This window comes from Lygodium microphyllum, chromosome 8 (genome assembly GCF_053477565.2).
Source record: "Lygodium microphyllum isolate KBCC chromosome 8, Lygodium_microphyllum_v1.1.10, whole genome shotgun sequence".
NCBI classification, from domain to species: domain Eukaryota; kingdom Viridiplantae; phylum Streptophyta; class Polypodiopsida; order Schizaeales; family Lygodiaceae; genus Lygodium; species Lygodium microphyllum.
Window position 1 is genome coordinate 29,440,613 of NC_141142.1, and position 20,713 is coordinate 29,461,325.

At 39.9% G+C, this 20,713-nt stretch overlaps 1 protein-coding gene across 1 annotated transcript; it reads left to right on the forward strand.

Annotated features, from left to right (window-relative positions):
* Positions 1-10,200: 10,200 nt before the first annotated feature.
* LOC148032102 (Oxidoreductase, zinc-binding dehydrogenase family protein) lies at positions 10,201-16,141 on the forward strand. The gene is made up of 5 exons (XM_087682730.1): positions 10,201-10,440; positions 12,064-12,205; positions 13,887-13,978; positions 14,105-14,326; positions 15,506-16,141. Exons 1-5 carry the CDS (start codon positions 10,375-10,377, stop codon positions 15,977-15,979), a joined length of 996 nt encoding a protein of 331 aa, XP_087538856.1. The 5' UTR covers positions 10,201-10,374; the 3' UTR covers positions 15,980-16,141.
* Positions 16,142-20,713: the final 4,572 nt, after the last annotated feature.

Genomic DNA, 20,713 nt, shown 5'->3' on the forward strand with positions numbered 1-20,713 from the left:
ATCATTTATAGGGCTATCAGTTCTGCTATTTGGTTTTTTTTACTTGGACACTTGTAAAGGACTAGACATTGCCATTGCTCAAAGCAATAGGTAAGTCCTTCCTATAATGGCCATGGCCTATGTAGATGTAAGGCCTCGAATTCGCAAGTTCAATGGAAAAGATTTCCATCCTTGGCAAGTCTTGGTAAAATATAAAATGATGGAACGAGGCTACTGGCCCTTCATAAAAGGGACCAAAGTTATTGACCCATCTAGTCCTCTTGATGTAGAAGATGATGAAAGGGTTGAGGCCATCATCATGCTTCATTTGGATGAATCTTTAATTCATCATATTGACCAACTCTCCACTGCCAAGGAGAAGTGGGATGAACTTGAAAGACTCTATGGTGCTACAGGGAAGAACTCCAAGATCTTTCTAGTGATTGAGTTTTTTAGTTGAAGTATGAATAGGGAGAAGATCTAAGCAAGTTTATTTCACATATGAAGGGGCTTATGGCACAACTGGTCTCCATTCAAGCACAAATTCATGATGAAAATGCCATTGCCATCCTTCTAAAGTTTGTGAAGAAGGTTTTTCCAACCCTTCTGACTACCCTACCTAATATCGCGAACTCAACCTTGGCAAGTACCATCCAGTCATGCTTGGATGAAGAGAAGAGAAACCATACTAAAGGGACTTCAACATTTACTTCCTATGAGCAAGTGTTAGTCCATATAGCTTCTACTAAGTGCTCCTTTTGTCACAAAAAAGGGCACATTGTAAGCAATTGTTGGAAGAAATATCATGCCAAAATGAGGTGCAATAAATGCAAAAAGATCGGGCATATCACCAGTAAGTGTCCTAGTGGTCCAGAAGTACCTAAGGAATTGGAGGCCAACTTCCCAATCCACAGATGACCAACTCTTTTGAGTCGTGTAATACTCTCTACCTATAACCTTCTTTTGTAGCCTGATTCATAAAGGCATCTCATTGTGGATTAAGGGGGGGGGGGGGGGGGGGGGCATCCTATCATGCTTTATCCAATGCCACCTGGCATTGAGGGGGGGTGTTGAGAAGTAAGCATGGAAACTCTCTTTATACTGGAGAGGATAAGGGTAGCTAGGTGTAAATGGACTGGAGGAAAGGGGAGCAAGGGGAAACCCTAACCCTAACTCCTCCAGCGACTATAAAAACAGCCTAAAGTACACACTCACAGTTGAGGAGAGTGTACTAGTTGTACCTTGAACAACTGACTAAGCAAGATCTTATTCTTGTACTTGAGCTCTCTCTCTCCCTCTTGTGCACACTCTCTTATGCTTCCAACTCTGATTTGCAACATTTTTGGACAGTGGGCAGAAAGCTGGACTTGATGGACCATTGCCAACACTCCTAATGAGGTTGGGGCAACGTATGTGGGATCATGTATTGATGTCCAAAGGGCTTTCCTTTGCTCAGCGAGTGTCATTAGTCAGTGGTCAATTTTGGTTGCCAAACTTTGGTTGGAGTACCATTTCTACACAAAGTTGCCTTGTGCTTTTCCTTTTCATTTGATTTCTTCAAGCTTTTCCTAGTTTGTCTCACAGCGAGCATTATAGAGTGAGGGTATCAAGTGCAATTCTCTAGTTGTGGCTTTTGGGATGTCCTTTATGACTTCTTCAATTTATAGCTACATAGCGGGAGCAAACATGTTGTTGCTCATCCCAAGTTAGGGGTTCAGCTATGAGCTTTATGTGCTCTGGTGTTGCCCTTTTGATATCCACATGGATGTATGCACGTGTGATGGCTGATAGCTTTTGATCAACCTTCATCATGCACTTCATCTCTCGTTCATTAGTCAAATGCGCCATCTACTTGGCCAAATCTTCAAGAGATTTCTCCTCAAGTCTAGGCTTTAAGTGCTTCGAAAGTGTTAGAGGTGTCAAGGACGTTGGTTGTGACATCTCTTCTACATGTGAATTGCTAAGGACACGTTCCACAAGGGGCATCATCACGGCCAAAGGCTGTGATTGCTTTGATTCTTGATTGAAAGTAGTAGCGACTAGTTCAGTAGACTGGCTACTGTTGGTAGACTACGGTGTCAAGCCCTTAGGCAGATTAGAATTGGTCATGTGTTTTTTTTCCCTTTGAGCATTCACTTGTGCAGATCGAGAATCAGTTGAGCTAGCCATGGTGGATTGCATAGAAATATCCTAAGTTGAGAATTAGGGGTGTTGTTATGTCCCACATCTTGGACATTTCGAAGCTCAGATAGAGATAGAGATTTGGATTGAGCAGCTGCACTTGACGACTACTGTTGTGCTTCATGTGTCCGTTTAGGGAAAGAGGATGTAGGAGATTTGGGACTCCTAGGTGGACTTGGTACTAGCTGGAAGATTTTCTTGTGGCTGTTAGATGATTGTGTCATTTGCTTTGTTGAGCTATCAACCTTATCATGAGCAACATTGCACCTGTGGTGCTCATAATCCTCTTGGGAAGTCAAAGGCTCCTTGGGTACTAGTAGTCTTTGTGCACACCTGACGATTACATCTGATATCTGCTTGTTAAGCATGCTAGGATAAGGATCTACCTTTCAAGCTATCATGTTTGGTTTCTTGATTTCAATCATGAGGGGCTCAATCACTCCAATGCTGTTGACTCGAGGCTTGGATTTTTGTTTAGATTTCCTCCTTTGATTCTTTGCTTTTGATACGATCTCACCTTCAGCTAATAGAGGTGGTTTAGCAGGGGGCTTTGGTACCCAAATCCATCGGTTACCTACATAATATCCTTGAGCATACAGCAACGCTTTGGATATCCATTGCGGCATTGGGCTGGCTCTCCATCGATACCTTCATCTATAAGGCTTGGGCTTCTTTTGTGGTCTTCTACGATATTTGTAAGTCCAAAGCCTATCCTTGGCATTGTCTCCTGACCTTCTTGTTTCAAGCATGGCCTCGCTCACTGGTTCTCTCTGTTCAACATGTGCTTGTATAAACACTTTTAACAAGTCCTTGCTCTTTTTACTAGGCTTTCATGGTATGTCAGAACATTCCTTGTCTTTCCCTTGAGGTTTGATGAGGTCACCCTTGCTAAAAGTTGCGATTATCCTCACACCTGGTAGTGTCAAGTGTATTCTCTGTGCTACATAATCGGCCTCATACTTCATCGACCTTTTGAAGGGTCTTCCTAAGAGGGTTTCCTTTCCACAATTAGCACTATTTGGAGGAACATGGAATAGGATATGTAAGCTTTCCGTTTCAATAGTTACAAGGATTTTGCACTTCCCTATAAGTGCTTGTGGGTGTCCCCCATAAGGACTGAGAGTTGCATTAGTCAGTGTGAGCTCTGGCTAGCCTAGTAGGGTCTATGCTTCATAGGTCAAGATATTAAAATATGCTCCTTCATCGATGAGAGCATTGACACTATGCTCTCTTTTTGCAGTGAGTTTGACCCTAAGGTAAGCAAGTGGTACTATGCCTTCATCTTTCGGGTCTTGGCTTATAAATTCAAGCCTTCTGATACATGACTTTGAGTCCCCAACTACACAACCAGATGTAGATTCTCCACTGATGTCTTGGGTCATTTGTGCAGTGCCGTTCAAGGTGCATCTATCATTAGGACTGTCATGTCTAGTCATCCTTAAAGTTGTAGCTTGATGTTGTTGCATTCTGCTTTGACTAGATGCAGTCTGAATGCAACATACACATGTTTTTGTGGTGTGGCCTTTTTGCCCTTATTGGCTAGATTGGCCCATTGAGGTTCTAGGGTCTCTATTTGTCTTTGTTTGGGTATGGGCTTTTGGTTGCTGTTTTGCAAGTGAGAATCTATGCTTTTGTAGAGCCATTATTACACTAGGATCTAATTTAGAGGACCTGTTGCGGTGTGCGTTTTTTCTCCAGCCTACTTAGGGGAGGTGCGGAGGGGGCAAAGTCCCCCTTTGCGAGGGTCGGGGGGGCAAACCCCCTGGACTACAAGGCTGTTATGCTAAACACCATGAGCGATTTGAAGGACCCTTTCATTGCCAAGTTTTGAACTACTTGCTCTAGATTTCAACCCAATGATAGATCTATAATGTGCTTTTGGCTCTATATGGTCTCTAGGTCAGTTTCAGGGTCTATAGGTCAAACATTTGAAAAAATCCAAATTCGGCCAAGCAGGTTTGAATTGCAGGGGGGCCGAACCAAAATGTAGAGGCGAACCGCCAAGATTTACGGACCGCTTATTGTTTCAAGCGTTTCAAGCTGAGCACTAATGGCTACCTCTCACATAGCCGACACGCTATCTCTCTCTACAAGTGTAGTGAGCTTACCTCCATGCCCGATCGAGTTGTCTCCTCTCCCAAGCACTTCGATAGCTCCACGATCCAAGTGCAAGCTTCAAGCGAGCTCAATCCTCAAGCTCCATGCTCCAAGCTTCATTGCTACAAGCAAGAGAAGAGAAGAGAATAAGAGAGGAGAAGATGGAGAACTTCTTCACCATGGTCCCTCACCCTCACATACTCACTCCCTCACACTCCCTCTCTCAAGCACAAGCTCAAGCAAGTAAGAAGAATAAGAAGAAGAAGAAGAGAGCTACTTTTGGCCACACACAAGAATGAGCTTCTTATTCACTTTTCAAATTCATATACAAAATCCTAAATCCCTTTTGGGGGTCATCCCCTTATCCCCTTTTTTACATGACCGACCGTGGCCTAGGCCCTTTCTCCCACTGTCCTCCTATCTTCCTAGCTTCCTTCCTGCCGCCCATTTACCTTTACAATTTGCACGGGTGAGAACCCAGTGCTCTTACAATAAATCATGGTGCGCCTTGCACTCTTTTACAAAAGTATTGACTTGCACTTTTTCTTGTACGTCTTTCTCCTTGATTTAGGACTTTTTTGCACTTCTTGTATTTCCATATATTCCTTAGGTGCACCTTCGTCTTTCGTTTCACTTTTGCCTTGGCCTTGTCTTCTACTTTAGATTTTTCAGGTTTTCAGTCTCTTATTAACAACTCTTTACCAATCCTCACCCACTTCCTATATCCTAGTAATCTTTGAGGCTCTCTCTCTCTCTCTCTCTCTCTCTCTCTCTCTCTCTCTCTCTCTCTCTCTCTCTCTCTCTCTCTCTCTCTCTCTCTCTACTACTTCCTAACGGGAGATAATACCTTATATATTTAACCTCTTCTTTTTTCCTTAATTCACTAGCTAAACAAATATTTTAGTAAAAGGGTTATGTATAATATTCCCAATGTTTCCCTTTTACATATCTTCAATATGAAATACTATCTAATGTAGTGCTCCACTTCATGATCAATTAAACCTTTTAGCTTCTACACTTTTACAAGTGCCAAAAGGAGCACACATTTGATTTTTTATCTTTCAATTTCATCGATAGAGTCTTGAAGACAAGAGTGTAGCCTCTCTTATTTACATCATTCTTGTCCAATTCTTTTTAGAGATATCATTTTCCTAAACTTTGTTGGAGTCCACAACGCCTTGGATAATCAATCTTCTCTTGGTCCTTCTAGTGCTTTATTTCTTTCACATATTTGTAGCAATAGTGCTTGAAACCAAACCTTTCATTTGTTTCTTTAACTTCTTTTTGTGTGCTTTGTGCTCTCTCTTATGCCTCATGTTGGTAAAGATACATACACATGTCAAGCATTAGTAAGTTGATTAATTATATATCCAAGAAGACCTTTTTTGCCACCACCAACAAATGTTTGTAGCTGTATTGGATTAGAGAAAGGAGGATTATAGTTTGTGATTGGGCATTTGGGATAGATTGACCCATCACACCATAAGCCACTATGTTGTGGCATTTTTTCCTCTTCTTTTTAGTGGTGGTTTTTATTGGACTCTTTCTTTGTTTTTGACCATGAAAATATTCTTCCTCCCAATTGACATGTAGATAATGTGTCCTTTTTTTTAGTACTCTATGAATTTCCATTGTTGCATTTAGACTATTGTTACTTTTCTATTATAGATAAGAAATACCCAAAGCTTATTGAATGTGCAGAGGTTGTGGCAATGTTTTCCACGCTCATTGCCACCTCTTATCTTAATCTTATGCTTAAGCTAGTCATGATGGCATTACATATTGAAATTTGGAAATTTTGTATGAGATATTAGAACCTTTTTGAAATTATGAACATGTAGCTAGTCCCTCCCTTTTTTGCACTAGGATTCTGCTATTCTACACTTGAATTATTCTTGGTAGTTTGTGCACAAATGTTATTACATTTTGGTTGAGTTTTTTTATTTTGAATATGAGGAATGTAGAGAAAATAAGAATCTAGTAGGGACCCATAATGAGTTTTGAATTCTCCTAATGAAATTTTAAGTTACAAAATTAACTTGCTTGAAATTTTATCAAACCTAGATAAATGTTTAGGTAGCCCATGCAATTACATCACATTATCTAATGCTTCAAAGGCATTTAGACTAGTGAGGGTAGGTAGACAATGATGCCATGAGGGTAGACAATGAGGGTAGGTGGACAGTTATGCCATGAATATTTCTATTGAATATTAACAATAATCAACAAAAATCTCATTACCTTAGCTTTATGTGAATGGGACATAGTAGAGATTGCTAGCAAAATCTTGATGATTAGCAATGTTGAAAAAAGGAGGGAATGTGGTGGCACAATAAGGGCCTAATGTGGCTAGGAAATGGAGGCTCTACTACACTTTATTGTATTAATTGGTAATTAAGTGGGGGAAAGCCACGTGGATAGTCCCTTTGAACTACATGCATGAAAACTATAAGTAGGAAGGGAGTTGTAGGTGAGGAGCTCTTAGCTAGTGTCGGGCAAGATGATGTGAGGGCCAAAGTCCCTTTCAAGTTAAACAAATCTTCCATAGAGGAAATTCCATATTGTAATGTCATAAAGGGGATATGGGAGGAAACATCCTCTCCCTCCTTGAGCCAAGATGATGATTGGCAAAATCCGATTGAAGATGTCATCTCTTTCATCAAAGCCTAATGAAGAAATAAATCACATATGTCAATTTGGCTACAAGGGTGCAAGTGATTATGTTACATCTTCTCTTAGCGTTGATAATGGTGATCAAATTTTTCTTTGGCTACTCCAACGTATTGAGGATTTCCTTTTTGATTAAGACTAGGTAGAGTCGATGCTACTAGAATTCAAGTGAGCGGCGAGTGGAAAGTGGAAGGTGAGGCCCCTAATTAGTCTTATTTTATTGCTCTTATATGCAAACATAAAAGAGACTAATGCTAGGATTCAACTATAATGGGAAGTGGAAAGTGAGGCCCTCAATCAAATTTATTGGAATGCTCTTAAAAGCAAACATAAAAGAGATTGTGTTGTCTCTATTGAAGAAGATGGCAAGAGATATCTAATTGATGACGCAAAGATTGTTGTGGCCTTTGATCAATACTTCTATGGCATCATTGGATCTAATCCAAAAATAAATTCTATGACTAAGAGAAAGACTGAGATATTCCTAGGGTATGTTTCCTTCTTCTCAATTGCTATTGAGAAGAGAATCCTCCTCGATAACCCATTTTCAAAAGAAAGTAGCAATTTGTAGTTGGCAAGATGAATCACAACAAGATGCTTGTCCTAGACAAGCTCCTAATAGAGTCTTATCCAAAGTTTTGGGAAGTCTTGGCCAAAGACTTGTTCCATTGTGAAATTGGTTGAAGGAAAATGGAGAAGTCTCAACCTTTGTTAATGAAGGATTGATCAAGGTCATCCCAAATATGCTAGAAGGATTTGTCTTGGTGATTTCAAATGTCATTTACTATGTTCAACCTCACTTATAAGTTCATGGCTAAAGAATTGGCACTAAGAATAAAGCATTTCCTCCCTGATCTCATCGACACACATATATATGGCTTCGTGTCCACTTGAGATCACATTTCTATCCCCTTTTATCAAACCTTTTTGTCATCAAACTTATAACTTTGGTTTTCATTAAATGACTTCAAGGTTTTCTTTCAAGTAAAAAACCTTGTGCAAAGTGGTGGCAACTATCCAATTCAAACAAACAATGTCATTCCAAAGAAGTAATAGCCAAATAAAAGGATAAGTAATGGATGAAAATAATTTAAGTTGAAGGGTAAATCCTGAGATACTTAGATTTTGCTAGCTCATGGCCTTCACTAACTACATGGTTTAACTCTCCAAAGTTGGAAGAGACACGTGATTGAAAAGCCATTGGCATGTCTTTATTCTTCTCGGAGTGGTGCTCTCCCACAACTTGAGCGTACTTCCAAAGTTGTTTATTGAGTTTTCCTTGCTCATTCTCTCTCAATTAGCACGATCTTGGAAGTTACAAGAGTGGATGTAAGAATATGCTAGTACAAGTTAGAGAGAGAGAGAGAGAGAGAGAGAGAGAGAGAGAGAGAGAGAGAGAGAGAGAGAGAGAGAGAGAGAGAGAGAGAGAGAGAGAGAGAGAGAGAGAGAGAGAGATGTGTGTGTGAGTGAAACAAAGGAGAGACCACGAGTGGACTGGACCTGACATATTCATGCATACTCAAGAAGTTTCTTGACTACAATGCTTGAGTTGTGTGTCCATAGCTAATGTGTAAACATAAATGCCAATGAGCTTTTGTACTCAAGGTTCTATCCCATCATTAATAACTAGCCATGTATACTTTTTCCTCCATTGTATAGACTCCACAAATAGTTATATCTATGTACAAATATATCAATATCAACAATGAGAGATATAAATATATCCTAAAGATCAAGCGACCCATGAGGCAAGCAAAGTAGAGTTGTTGAAAATGCATTTCACATTATCATGTGCCCTTAACAATTTTGATTCATGTCATCTTATGTGTTTAAGGAATACAAGTGTCCACAAACATGTGTTGAATTAGTATTTTCTTACTATGACATCTTGAGTTGTTTTATGTATTTTTCCATATCTTTTATTACTTTATAGATTTTCATGGGTATTAGACTCAATATGGGCAGCCTTGAAAAAGTAGTACATATATTTGAAACTAGCTTGGTCCAAACATTGAAAAAATAGCTCGAATCCTTGAAAAATACACTAGTTTAGTTCTTCTTTTTCATTGAAGGTGTGCACATACATATAAACAAGTGTCACAAAGGGAAAGTGATACATGAACAAGTCTCTTTGAAGATTGGCAAATGACCCACGAGACAAATAGTATTCTTATTAACCCATATATGAGAGAGAGAGAGAGAGAGAGAGAGAGAGAGAGAGAGAGAGAGAGAGAGAGAGTCATTCCCCATGGAACACTCAAAATCACGTTTCTCTCCCCCTTTTTGCGAACACCTTTTTGTTCTTATACCCATATTCACCTTATAACCTGAATATTTATAGAAGGCTTTTTGAATGAAAAGGTTGTAATCTTGTGGAGAGGCTACCCAAATAAATGGATGAAGAATAAAATGAAATGCTTCAATGAAATTTCTAGCATGTTAGTTTTGGTAAGTGTGTGGCCTTTGCTAACACAAGGAGTGAGTCTACCAAGGGATGGTCAATGGGGTCTAAGTGGAGTGTTGATGAAATGCGAGTGAGTGTTGATGAAATGCCCAATAAACTAATAACATTTGCTTGACTAGTGTGTTCAATGAGAGAGAGAGAGAGAGAGAGAGAGAGAGAGAGAGAGAGAGTAATGTAATTTGAAAAGTTTGAGGTAAAGTGTGTTCATGAGAAGTTCGGGTTCAATGTAAAATGAGTAGCAAAACTATCCAAAAATATATAAAAGAGAAGGTTTACGACTTTGAGCTTTACAAAACTCTTTAAGGATGAAAACTAGGCACTCTGGGCCTAGACTCGCCACGGCGCGAACAGGTGCAATTTTTGTGGGCAGGGGCGGTGCTAGACACATGGCATCTGCCCCCGCGTTCTCTTTTTCTTCCTGTGGGGGAGGTGGGGGCTGCCACGTGGCACCCACCCCCAACCTCTGGTTAACTAATAGTATAGATGGCAAATACATGTAATTTGTCTCTAAAGGGTTAAAAGCCTTCCAAAGATTTATTTAGGCAAAGGTTGGTTATGTTGGCGATGAAAAGCGGCGTTGTGAACACGGGGCGGGCCGCGGCATAGTGCAAGCAAGACTCAAGTGGTTGTGGGAGCCCGCCAGCCAGCGCGGAGACAAACGCTTCTAGAATCTAGAGGTAAGCAAAAGTTGTGCGTAGGGAATGACGTGTGCCTGTGCGTGCGTGTGTGTGTGTGTGTGGGGGGCCACTGGGTGGGTGCGCGTGGTCTCCAGTAAACAGTCCTCTCGCTAAAGTTGATAAAACTCATGCCCCTGGATTGGCACAAACAGAGAGTGACAGAGTACTCTACACAGGGCCACGTCATATTTACACCTCCAAGAAAGTGCGTGCCTTCCCAACCTGCCTCAGCACCATCGATCCATTCTTAGAAGCCTGTCTTCGTCTTGCGCGCGTCTTCTTAAATTGTTGCCGACCTCCATCGCCATGGCCGACAAGCTCATGCGTGCAGTGCAGTACTCGTCTTACGGCGGCGGCCCCTCCGCTCTCAAGGTACAACACAAGTCCTTGCTCCATCCCTTCTCCTTTTGAATGCTGCGCCATGTATATGCAGAAAGGCACGATTTTTATTCGAGCCTTTAGGCTGGATAACATAATCGAAGATGCCCCTCTCCTGAAATTTCATATGCAGTGCAAATCCATACGCGTCTGCTTCATCGCATGTCGGAGGTCTTTAGAATAACACGGCAAGCTTGTTGCTTCCAGAGACCATAAGCCGGAGAATATGTCTTCGGCCTCCGGTTCATGGGACGACCTAGCTTCTCTTTTTGACAAATTCTTACCGTAGCAACGTAGCAGATGAATGTTGGACGTAATTGCTCTGCATATAAGTGCAGCAGGGATTCAGTAATCCAGATTCTGCAAATAGGATTGATTTTTTTCAAGGTCTAGGCCACCTCTGGACTCCTTGGTTCATCCACGACTGGTCCTTTGTACACATTAATCCTGTGTTTTTACTGGCTTTGGTGACGACTGTGGATCTTCTCCTGTTTGTGTACAATGGAGGAAATTATACAAGAAACAATCAAGGAAATCATAGAAGAAACAATTGCCAGATTGCGGGTTACATGTCTGGTTAAAGTCTAGGGACAACCACTGAGATACAGCTAGAAATGGCGACTAGAGTAGCCTGTTAGTGTATTACTAGTATTACACTGGTTATGCAGTGCAAAGTTAACACCTGCTGGTTTTACGTGATCACGGCCAAAGCTAACACTCTGGTTTTACTTGATCACCGCCAAAATGAGAGGATTATACATCTGGCTTAAGTGTAGGGAGAGCTACTTACATACACCGGAGCGTGGTTTACAAAATCATCAGTGATTTTTGTTGCGGAGAGTGGGCAACAAAGTAATGGAATGTCCAGACCACCTTTTCTGAAGCCTGACTAGGGTGATGTTCCTTTACACCTGTTACAAAGCGCAGAGTTAACACTTATGCTGGTTTTACTTGATCCATGTTTGAACATTGATTACTATAAGAAAGGTTCAGGTTTTGCTGTGAAAGGTCACAATGGGTTATATGATGGTTGGAACATGATGTTTATGCTTTTGTAACACCATATTGGGGAATATGGGAATTTCCCATAAGTTTGGGACACATGATCCAATCTTTGGATTTGTCATAACTTGAACACTATAACTCCAAATCGAGCGCTCTACAACTCAATAGATTCCATTTTTCAAGCGCTTTCCAATGATAGGTTACATCATATGGTTTTGAGAAACTTATGGGCATGTTATCCGGGTGCCAATTTTTTAGTATTCAAAAAATGGGAATTGGGAGATTCCCAAACTCACTAATATTGTGTTTTGTTGGTGGTTGTTAAGTTTTGGCATAGCCTGTTTGTTCATCATCTACAGCTGGTCACACATATTTGATCTTGCAGGTGCCCATTGCTGTAGCTCTCTAATTTTCTTGTTATCCAAAAATGCAAAAGGGGGAATTTAAGCATCTGTAATCATTCCTTTGGTTGCAGCAAGGGTACCACACTTGTGCAAGAAATACATAGAAGCCTTCTATGAATTCATTCAGATAGATGTCTTATGCAGATGTAACTAGCTGTATGGGTCTTAGAAGCTTGAATGACTTCTTCTTGTCAACTGATTCTGGCAGCATGTAGAGGTACCGGTTCCGACACCCAAGAAGGATGAGATTCTAGTAAAGCTTGAAGCTACAAGCGTGAATCCTGTAGATTGGAAAGTACAAAAAGGGATTTTGCGGCCTCTTATGCCTGGAAAGTTTCCACATATACCTGGTAAGAATGCAGGTTTCATGTGTTTGTAACATAAACCAATTTGCAATGTTGCTGAACTGTCTGAATATTTGGATGCTTTTTAATGATTTTGAATATTGTTCTCTTTTTATATTATTGAACAAATTATGACTAACGAGTTGGATAGTTTTTTTTCTTGGATTAAGTTGGAAATTTTCCTTTGTCATACTATTCCCCTTGATCTGAGAATACAACCACTAGTCTTTTAATATTTCCAGCACAAGTGTGCAAGTAGTCATACCGTTCCTTTTCTTGATCTGACAATTCAACCAGTAGTTTTTATATATGTCCAGCAGAAGTGCATTGGTACTGTTAAAAAGGCTGTCTTAGACATTCTCTAGTAGTAACACATTCATTGCACTCCAGGGGAAGTCATTATTTAAAGCACTTTGAATCTACTAGCAATCAAGGAGACTTTTGGCAAAGAGCCCAGAACTAGCTAGGCATGTTGCTTATTGTAAGTGTAAGAAGCTTACTTTTATCAGTACAGCTTTATTGTTGGGCTGCACCAGCATTTGAATTTTGAGCAGTCTTTATTTGTCTATATCAGTTCACAACTCAATGTATTTTGGTTTTATAGTCCTCACATCTGAGCCTTCATTGGTATCGATTTTGGTTTAGTTTATGTGTGCACATAAAATCACTTTTGCGTTCCGTAGTGTCTCTCTCTACTTTGGCTTGACTAAGCTCACAGAGGGTTAAGGCCAGTATCCAGTTCTATGGTGAGTGTGGCATGGACATTTGAGTGGGAGCGACCTTTAGTTTCGGCTCACTCCCAATGGATCGGTGTACTTTGAGGTGGCCAAAAGGATCTAGATGATGTCATTAGCATACAGTGATAGTGATCATATATCTCTTGTTGCAAATTGACGTGCAAAGGAAGGATAATGTGAGAAGTTATTGATTGTTCAAAGCATAGTCTTAGTTCCTTGTCTTGCAAGACACTCATAGAATTCAGATGGGGTTAGTATTTTGCATATGATGTTCTGTCTGAATGAAATTGAAGCAATGGGAGTATTTTCTGAGACTCAAGGTGAACTGATTTTCTTTGACCAATTGAAAGGTGGCCAGATTCAGCTGAGAACTACAATTACTTTTGCCTATGTGGAGACATTGCACTCGGCCAAACTTAAGATTACAGCTCATGTTATTCTTCATGCAGCCCAATCCATGTAAATCCACCTATGGTGTGTCTTGGAGCCTATCAGCGACATTTCGGCCATATTTTCTGTGCTGTTGGCATACATGTGATGTTTTTGCTTATTGTGTGGAATGCAGCCAGCTCTCAATACTTGAAGTGGCCTGTTACTGCGGTCCATTTGCTTACGATGATTGTTTTGTGGGCAACAAAAATGGGCCTGGCCTTGATACTATATCTCAAATGCAGGGCAAGCAACATTATAAAATATGCTTGAAAAAAGCAGCCTAAGCTGCAAATTTACTGAAACTTCAAGTGCGTGTTTGTCTATAATTGTTCATGCAGTCTTTACAAGGTGCTTAATGACGATTGTAAAAGCAAGACTGATAATACTTTGCTGGTGGATGTGTAGTGTGTGTGTGCAAAACAGTAAGTATAAAGTGTGATTGCGTGTGTGCACCACTGAAAATCTGTGAGAGGCAGGAGGGAGGGTGTCACATTGATAGACTTTTCTGGGTCTTTTAGGCACTGACATTGCTGGAGAAGTAGTATCTATTGGCCCTGGAGTTGGCACATTTTCTGTTGGTGATAAAGTTGTTAGCTGGCTCAATCTCAAGGTAAATGTAGAGAGGATTGGAATAGCTAACTTTCAAAGGACCAGGTTACTTGATTTTGATGTATCATTTTAATAAAGTAGAAACTTTGCTATTTATGATTTTAATAGCTGCTGTGTTTTAAAACAGGATGGAGGTGGTTTTGCGGAGTTCACTGCAGCTTCTCTGAAGTACACGGCCAAGAGGCCAGCAGAAGTTTCTGCTGTAGATGGATCCTGTTTGCCTGTTGCAGGGCTTACAGCCCTGCAATCAATACGTGATGTTGCTGGTGTGAAACTTGATGGAAGCAGTACAGCGAAAAACCTTCTTATCACAGCTGCATCAGGCGGTGTTGGGTTGTATGCTGTTCAGGTAACAGGTTTTGTCTATTGATTTTCCAGAGTTGTCAGGGTTACATTGTTGCCTTTGGCCTGGTGCTGTAGACATACTTTTCTATGTCGCGCTGTCATCTACAAGAGTAGGTTTAGCTGCAGCTCTGGCATGTCTTCATCATAGCAGTATCCACTTGCTATGGCAGGACATCTTGGTGTCTTTGGAGGATGTCCTTTTACTTAGGGTCTCAATTAGTTCTGGATATTTTGGGATGTATCTAAGCTTCCTCCTTTGTGTCCTTTGCCAAGTCAGGGGGAGAGGAAAGGGGGAGGGTTATTAATCACCTTTGCATAATGGTGGGAATTGTTTGTTAAATTGTAGTCCATTATTCATCATTTTCCTTGGGGTGGCATCTAATATTCGTGATTATATTTGCCCTCCCAAACAAAGTCTTATATTACCGAAGACTAACTTGTCTTAGGAGGGGTGTGTCACAAAAGAGGGTGCCATTTATTAGTTCTTCACTTTGCATTGTAGAAAAATATTCTATTGCCTGTCTTAATTTACTGAGAGTCTCAATCTGTTGTGATTGTGTTGGGATGTCTCTAAGGTTCCTTTTGTGCGTCTTCTTCCTGGTTTGGGAGAGGAGGGAGTCGAGGTTTGTCGATGATCTGTTCAACATGAATGTGAAACTATTCTGGACATTAAAAACCCGAACTTACATGGTCTTACAATTCTCATGAACAAATTGCCGAACCCAAAGTGATCTACTCTTTTTCATCGTTAACTTTGAGAACAATCTCCGCAGTCCCTTTTCCTACATCTTTTCTGGTATCATCCTTGATTTGGGAATTACTGTGCAGTACATTGTTCATCACTTTCTTAGTGGCAGTATCTCGTATATGTTATTATATCCGCTTTTCTTCACTTACTATATTAGGATTTGCATATCTTCACTGACTTTATTTTGTGTGTTAGGATTTGCATGTCTCCACTTACTATACTGCGGTATCTACTGGCAGTTAGGCCCACTGTTGTACTGTGATGAAGCACGAACAATCGTGGCTTTAGATGAAACACTGCTTGTTTGTATTTTTTAATTCTGGAAGAGAGGTTACGGAGCCTTGAATCTGTTTTTTTGGTTTTAATGTGGAGTTTATTTGTTGTTGGGGGCACTTTGTTAATATGTTTTGTTCCCTTTGGCATTCTATTTGGCAGATTGCAAAGCTTGGTGGTGCCCATGTGACAGCAACTTGTGGAGCTCGTAACTTAGATCTTGTAAAAAAGTTAGGTGCTGATGAAGTTTTAGATTACAAAACTCCTGAAGGAGAGGCACTTAAGAGTCCATCTGGTCGTACGTATGATGCAGTCATTCACTGTGCAACTGGGATTCCGTGGTGCAACTTTAGCCCAAATCTTAAGCCTGTAGCCAAAGTGATAGATCTCACTCCAAGTGCCAAATCTTTGGCAACCACTGCTCTTAAGAAATTGACCCTATCAAAGCAAGAGCTGGTTCCATTTATGATGTCGGCAAATGCGAAGGATCTGGAACTGCTTGTAAATCTTGTGAAGGATGGTAAGTTGAAGACAGTGGTTGACAGTAAGCACCGTCTGTCAAGAGCTGAAGAGGCATGGGCAAGGAGTATAGACGGACATGCAACTGGCAAGGTGGTTGTCACATTTGAAGACTGAAGTAAACACAGAGCTGCAGACTAGATCTGCTGTACTGCATGATGTATGTAATTATGTCCTATATGAGATATACAGAGCTGGGTGTTTATCTGAAAGTTGCCACTAAAATTATCTATATCCATATTAAAATTAAAGAAATTCCACAATGTTTGTTATCATTAAGTGCAAGTACTATACTTGATTTCCTAGGTGGATTTAGAAGTTTATACTTGCCACAATGTTTGTAATCATCAAGTGCAAGGACTGTACTTGACTTCCTAGGTGAATTTATAAGTTTATGCTTGTATCAGGAAGGATTCAAATTATCTGTTGATAGTATGTGTACCTAGTGACTGATGAAATTGTGTACACGGATATGTAAATCAACATGGACTGGCTAATTTTGTAGGAAGGAATCCAAGTTTTCTGGTTGGTAGTGTGTACCTTGTGAACTGATTTTCTGGTTGATAGTATGTTTCAGCGTACCTAGTGACTGGTGAAATTGTGTACCCGAATATGGACTGAGCAAGTTGATATATACATCAACATGGATTGGCTAATTTTTCAACTACCAGTTGGAGTATTATTCTCAAGCTACTTGGTGGATTTACAGCATTTAAAATTGTCATCAGTTTTCTCACTGATAGTGTGTTGTGCTGACTAATAAAGCTCTCTTTACATCTGTTATGGCATTCCTTTTAACAAAAAGTTTAGACTGTTTATCAACTTTGCAACTTGACATCGTGTGCTGTGGTGACACAGTTGGCTTTTTGTAATATTGCACGGCCAGAACTGTGCCATGCTGAAGTTACAAAGGTGCTAATCATATTATGTGTGGTGTCAACTCCCATATTGAAAAGCCTAGAACTGTTTGTGAGTACTCTTCTCTAAACAAGGTGTTACAGCTGCTATGGATGATCTATTATGGTCAACAAGCTGTGTGCATCCTTGTAATTGTACAGTAACTGTTAAGTTTAGCATGTTATTGTATTGATATTTTAGATCCATTATAACACACCCCTTGAGGTATCGATTGCTTTCTTCTCTTTGTTTTACTAAACATGGGTAAGGGAGGCCATTGGGGGGAGACCGCACCAGCCCTGCCCTCCCATCTACATCATTAAGCACAGAGGCCCATGCCACCTCCTCACCTCCTTTGTGTTTCAATGCAGTGGTCCACTGCCTGGGCGGGGGATTATCTAGAACTCCAAAATCCCCGGTGCAACAGTTAAAACCCTTGGCAGATTTAACCTTCTTAAATCAGAAGTAATCGAAGCAGCAAAACGGAGTACAGCTTCCATTGTGAGAATCGAGTTGGTAGCAGCAACATGGAACATGTAAGTGATGGTCAGTCCTCACTCATCCTTGACACCATCTTCTTCCTTGTGTGTGACATCCATCTAACGGATTTAAATTTCTAGTGTTTCATGTGGCATAATCTTGAGTCGTGAGTTCAGTGAGTACTTGATGTCATCCTTTTATGTCCCGATGTTCAGTACAGTGGATACTCTCTGCATCAACAGTGAGTGCCCATACTCCAAGTGAAACATCACAGAATGACTGACGGTGGGGATGATGGGAAATGTTTGATAGTAGGGTAAAGTGGCCAACGGAGTGAATGTGACAGTGCCTCATTCTATATATCTACTTTCCATTAGCAAGCTACAAAGGCCAATTGTAAGACACCTGATTGTTTTCAAGCATCACATGTAAATGGTTGATGCTAACAATAAAAGACTTGTCTTTAAAATGCCTAGTAGCAACAAAGCTTTCTTTTCTTTGAGGAATCATTAGCAAAATCTTTTTTCTCAAACAAAATATGAAAATGCGAAGTAGGGAACGATTTCACAGTTTTTGTTGATAATTGCATGGGTGATGTGATAGTCTTACCTCTCTCTTTAGCACGTGCTAAAACAAAAATCACAATATAAATACGTGGAACAACTAACAAAGACTTTTATTTTAACAATAATAATAACTGATTGAATGTTTGTGAACCATTTAGTAAGTAGTGACAAACGTTGATGCAGTGTCACAGAATAGCCTAAATCTTTGAATCTATATTTAAACCAATGCAGCAGTATTTTATTAGTATGAGAGCATTGAAATCTCTTCTTATGGTCAATCTCGTACATATGCACTTGAAAATATTGCATGTATCTACAATGGACAACTTTAATAAAAATTGAAAGTTTAATGTCAATATTAATATCATTATATAAATGCTCAATGACTCTTGTAAGCGTTTTTTTTATGATATCATCACTCATTACTGCGTGTAATATGTACTATAACTCATTTTGATAGTCAGAAGTTGGATAATAGTGTTACTCTAGGATAGACGTCTGTAAAAGTCAAATAAATAGTGAAATACAAAAAATAATTCACTTTTAAAAGAGTATTTGCTAACCAAATATGACGAGCAATTCACATATATGTTAAATTGATGTTTTTATATAGTCGTCAATAATTACATCTCTGCAAAGAAAGCAATGCACATTACTACACCTTTTAAAGTATATCATTGTATACAATGTTTGTGGTTATATTTTTATCATTTTCACCTAATAAGACTTTCATACCATGCGAAGATTTTATACAACATACAGTTGATCATATATAAATACTGACATATTTAGATAAAGTCTAATAATGGATAGAGTCTGTCTCTATGACTTGTTGATTGTCATAGCGAATGTCAATTGGAAGGAAAATTGTCTTCGTTTCAGAATATTGAAAAACACGGATCTAGAGCATGGTAGCTATGGATGTTGGAACTCAAAGTACAAACTCATGAAGACATAGACTAGACAAGATCAATTGTTATACAAGTGAATTAGGTTTCAAGACTGACACTTGAATTCATAAAGACATTTTTGTGTGTAAGGACAATGACACTGACACTTGATTCAAAGGACAATAGAATTCCATTGAAAAGTGAACCAAGTATATGTTTTTGTAGCTTTTCAGCTTCTCCACTCTCCTCATTGTGCTTATGGGATACAACATCTCATCTTGCAGCATACATCATTTGTTTATTTCTCAACACCTCCCCTCAAATGATGAATCTCTACCCTTGCTGGCATTTGCCCCCCCACCCCCCTTGCATACAAAGATTGACCAAGAGACTAGCTCTATGGCAACCTAGTCAAGTTAATGCTTGAAATTGTACATTTTTGGTAGGGTTTTTACAAAGTCAAATCCAGAAAGATCCACTATGGAAAAAACATATGAAAGATACAATAAAAATTTTTCAAAACAATCTGTCAGAGTTGATGGTAGCGAAAGTATCTTCTTCTTCTTCGTCTTCTTCATTCATGAGCTGGTTCTGGTGATGATCACTTTACACTTGTTGGGCTCTTTTCTTATGGAAACATTCACTGGCTACATGGTCAGTCTTACCACAATAATCACATGTCATCCAACTTTTGTTGTCGGTGTTGAATCCTCGACCTCTTCCTTTGGGTCCAGTAGCTCCTCTAGTGTATAAGAGATTTTCCCTTGAGCTGGTCTCTTTTACATCTTTGCTTTTAAATTTGCTTTCTTCATCAAGCAGTGAGTGCTCAATATCTTTGAGTGAGAGACTTGGAACATTACTTAGAGTGGACACAAGGTTCTCATATGGATCCTTGTTTACACTTGCAAGCAGTACGGCTATTGCTTCATCTTCATCAATATTCTTTTTAAGAGTTGCAAGCTGGGTTTTTAAACTCTTAAACTTATTAATGTATATGGTCTTGGAAGCACTATCATTTATATCTAGCTTATAAAACTGCATGAGCAATTTTACCTTTGAATTCTTTGCTTAGAGTACCAAAGATCTTGTCAAGCTCTTCCCAAGCCTTTGTAGCATCTCTGATGCCAGAGATATGATGTAGGACATCATCGGATAGTCCCTAGGCAATGATGCATAGAGCTTTGTTGTTCATCTTCTTCCATTCTTTGATTCTTGGTGGAGCTACTGCAAGTATCCCGATTTCTGCATCTTCCTTCTTGTCATCTCTATCTTCTTCCTCATCTTCAAATAGGTCCCACAAATCCTTCCGCATGAGGTGGTACATGGTCTTTTCCTTCCAAGCATGGAACCTTTCTCCATTGAACTTTGCTATTTACTCAAGCTCTGCCATGTTGAGTAGCTCCAATTAACTGAGAAAAGACCAGCAAGGAGGATTTGTGAAGTGTTACAAGGAGGTCAGTGTCAACTGACACTAGTTGAGTATCAATAGATACTATTCTTGAGCTTAGTATTGAATGTCAGTGCTTGATCTTCTTCTTGCATGTTGATTTGAAGTGTTGATCTTGCTGGGAACTGAGTTCAGACTCAGATAAGAGTGGCAGTGTGTCCCCTAAGTTGAAGTGAATGAGAAATTGAAGAAAAAGTGAGCTTGGACCTTGATGGCTATGGCTTCCTGGATTAGGGTTTTGACCCAGGCCTGGTTTTTTTTCAGATATCTAGAGCTAGAGTTGATCATTTTGAAATTTTTTTTAATGGAAATGTAGCTTACTCCATTCTCTACAACAGCCCCATGAAAATCGTCAGGATCGGGTACAACAGTATGCATGCAGATCAACAAATTGTCAGCATGCGCAGTTATGGCAATGACCTCGAATTTCAGCAATGCCAGGCTTGTGAGTGCCCAATTTCAAGCTTAGATGTGATAGGAAGAAGCTCCTTGAGTAGAAGAACAATTCTTCAGAAGAAAGCACATTGAAATATTGCCTGGTTTGAGAGATATGAGAGCTCACAGTGAGGTA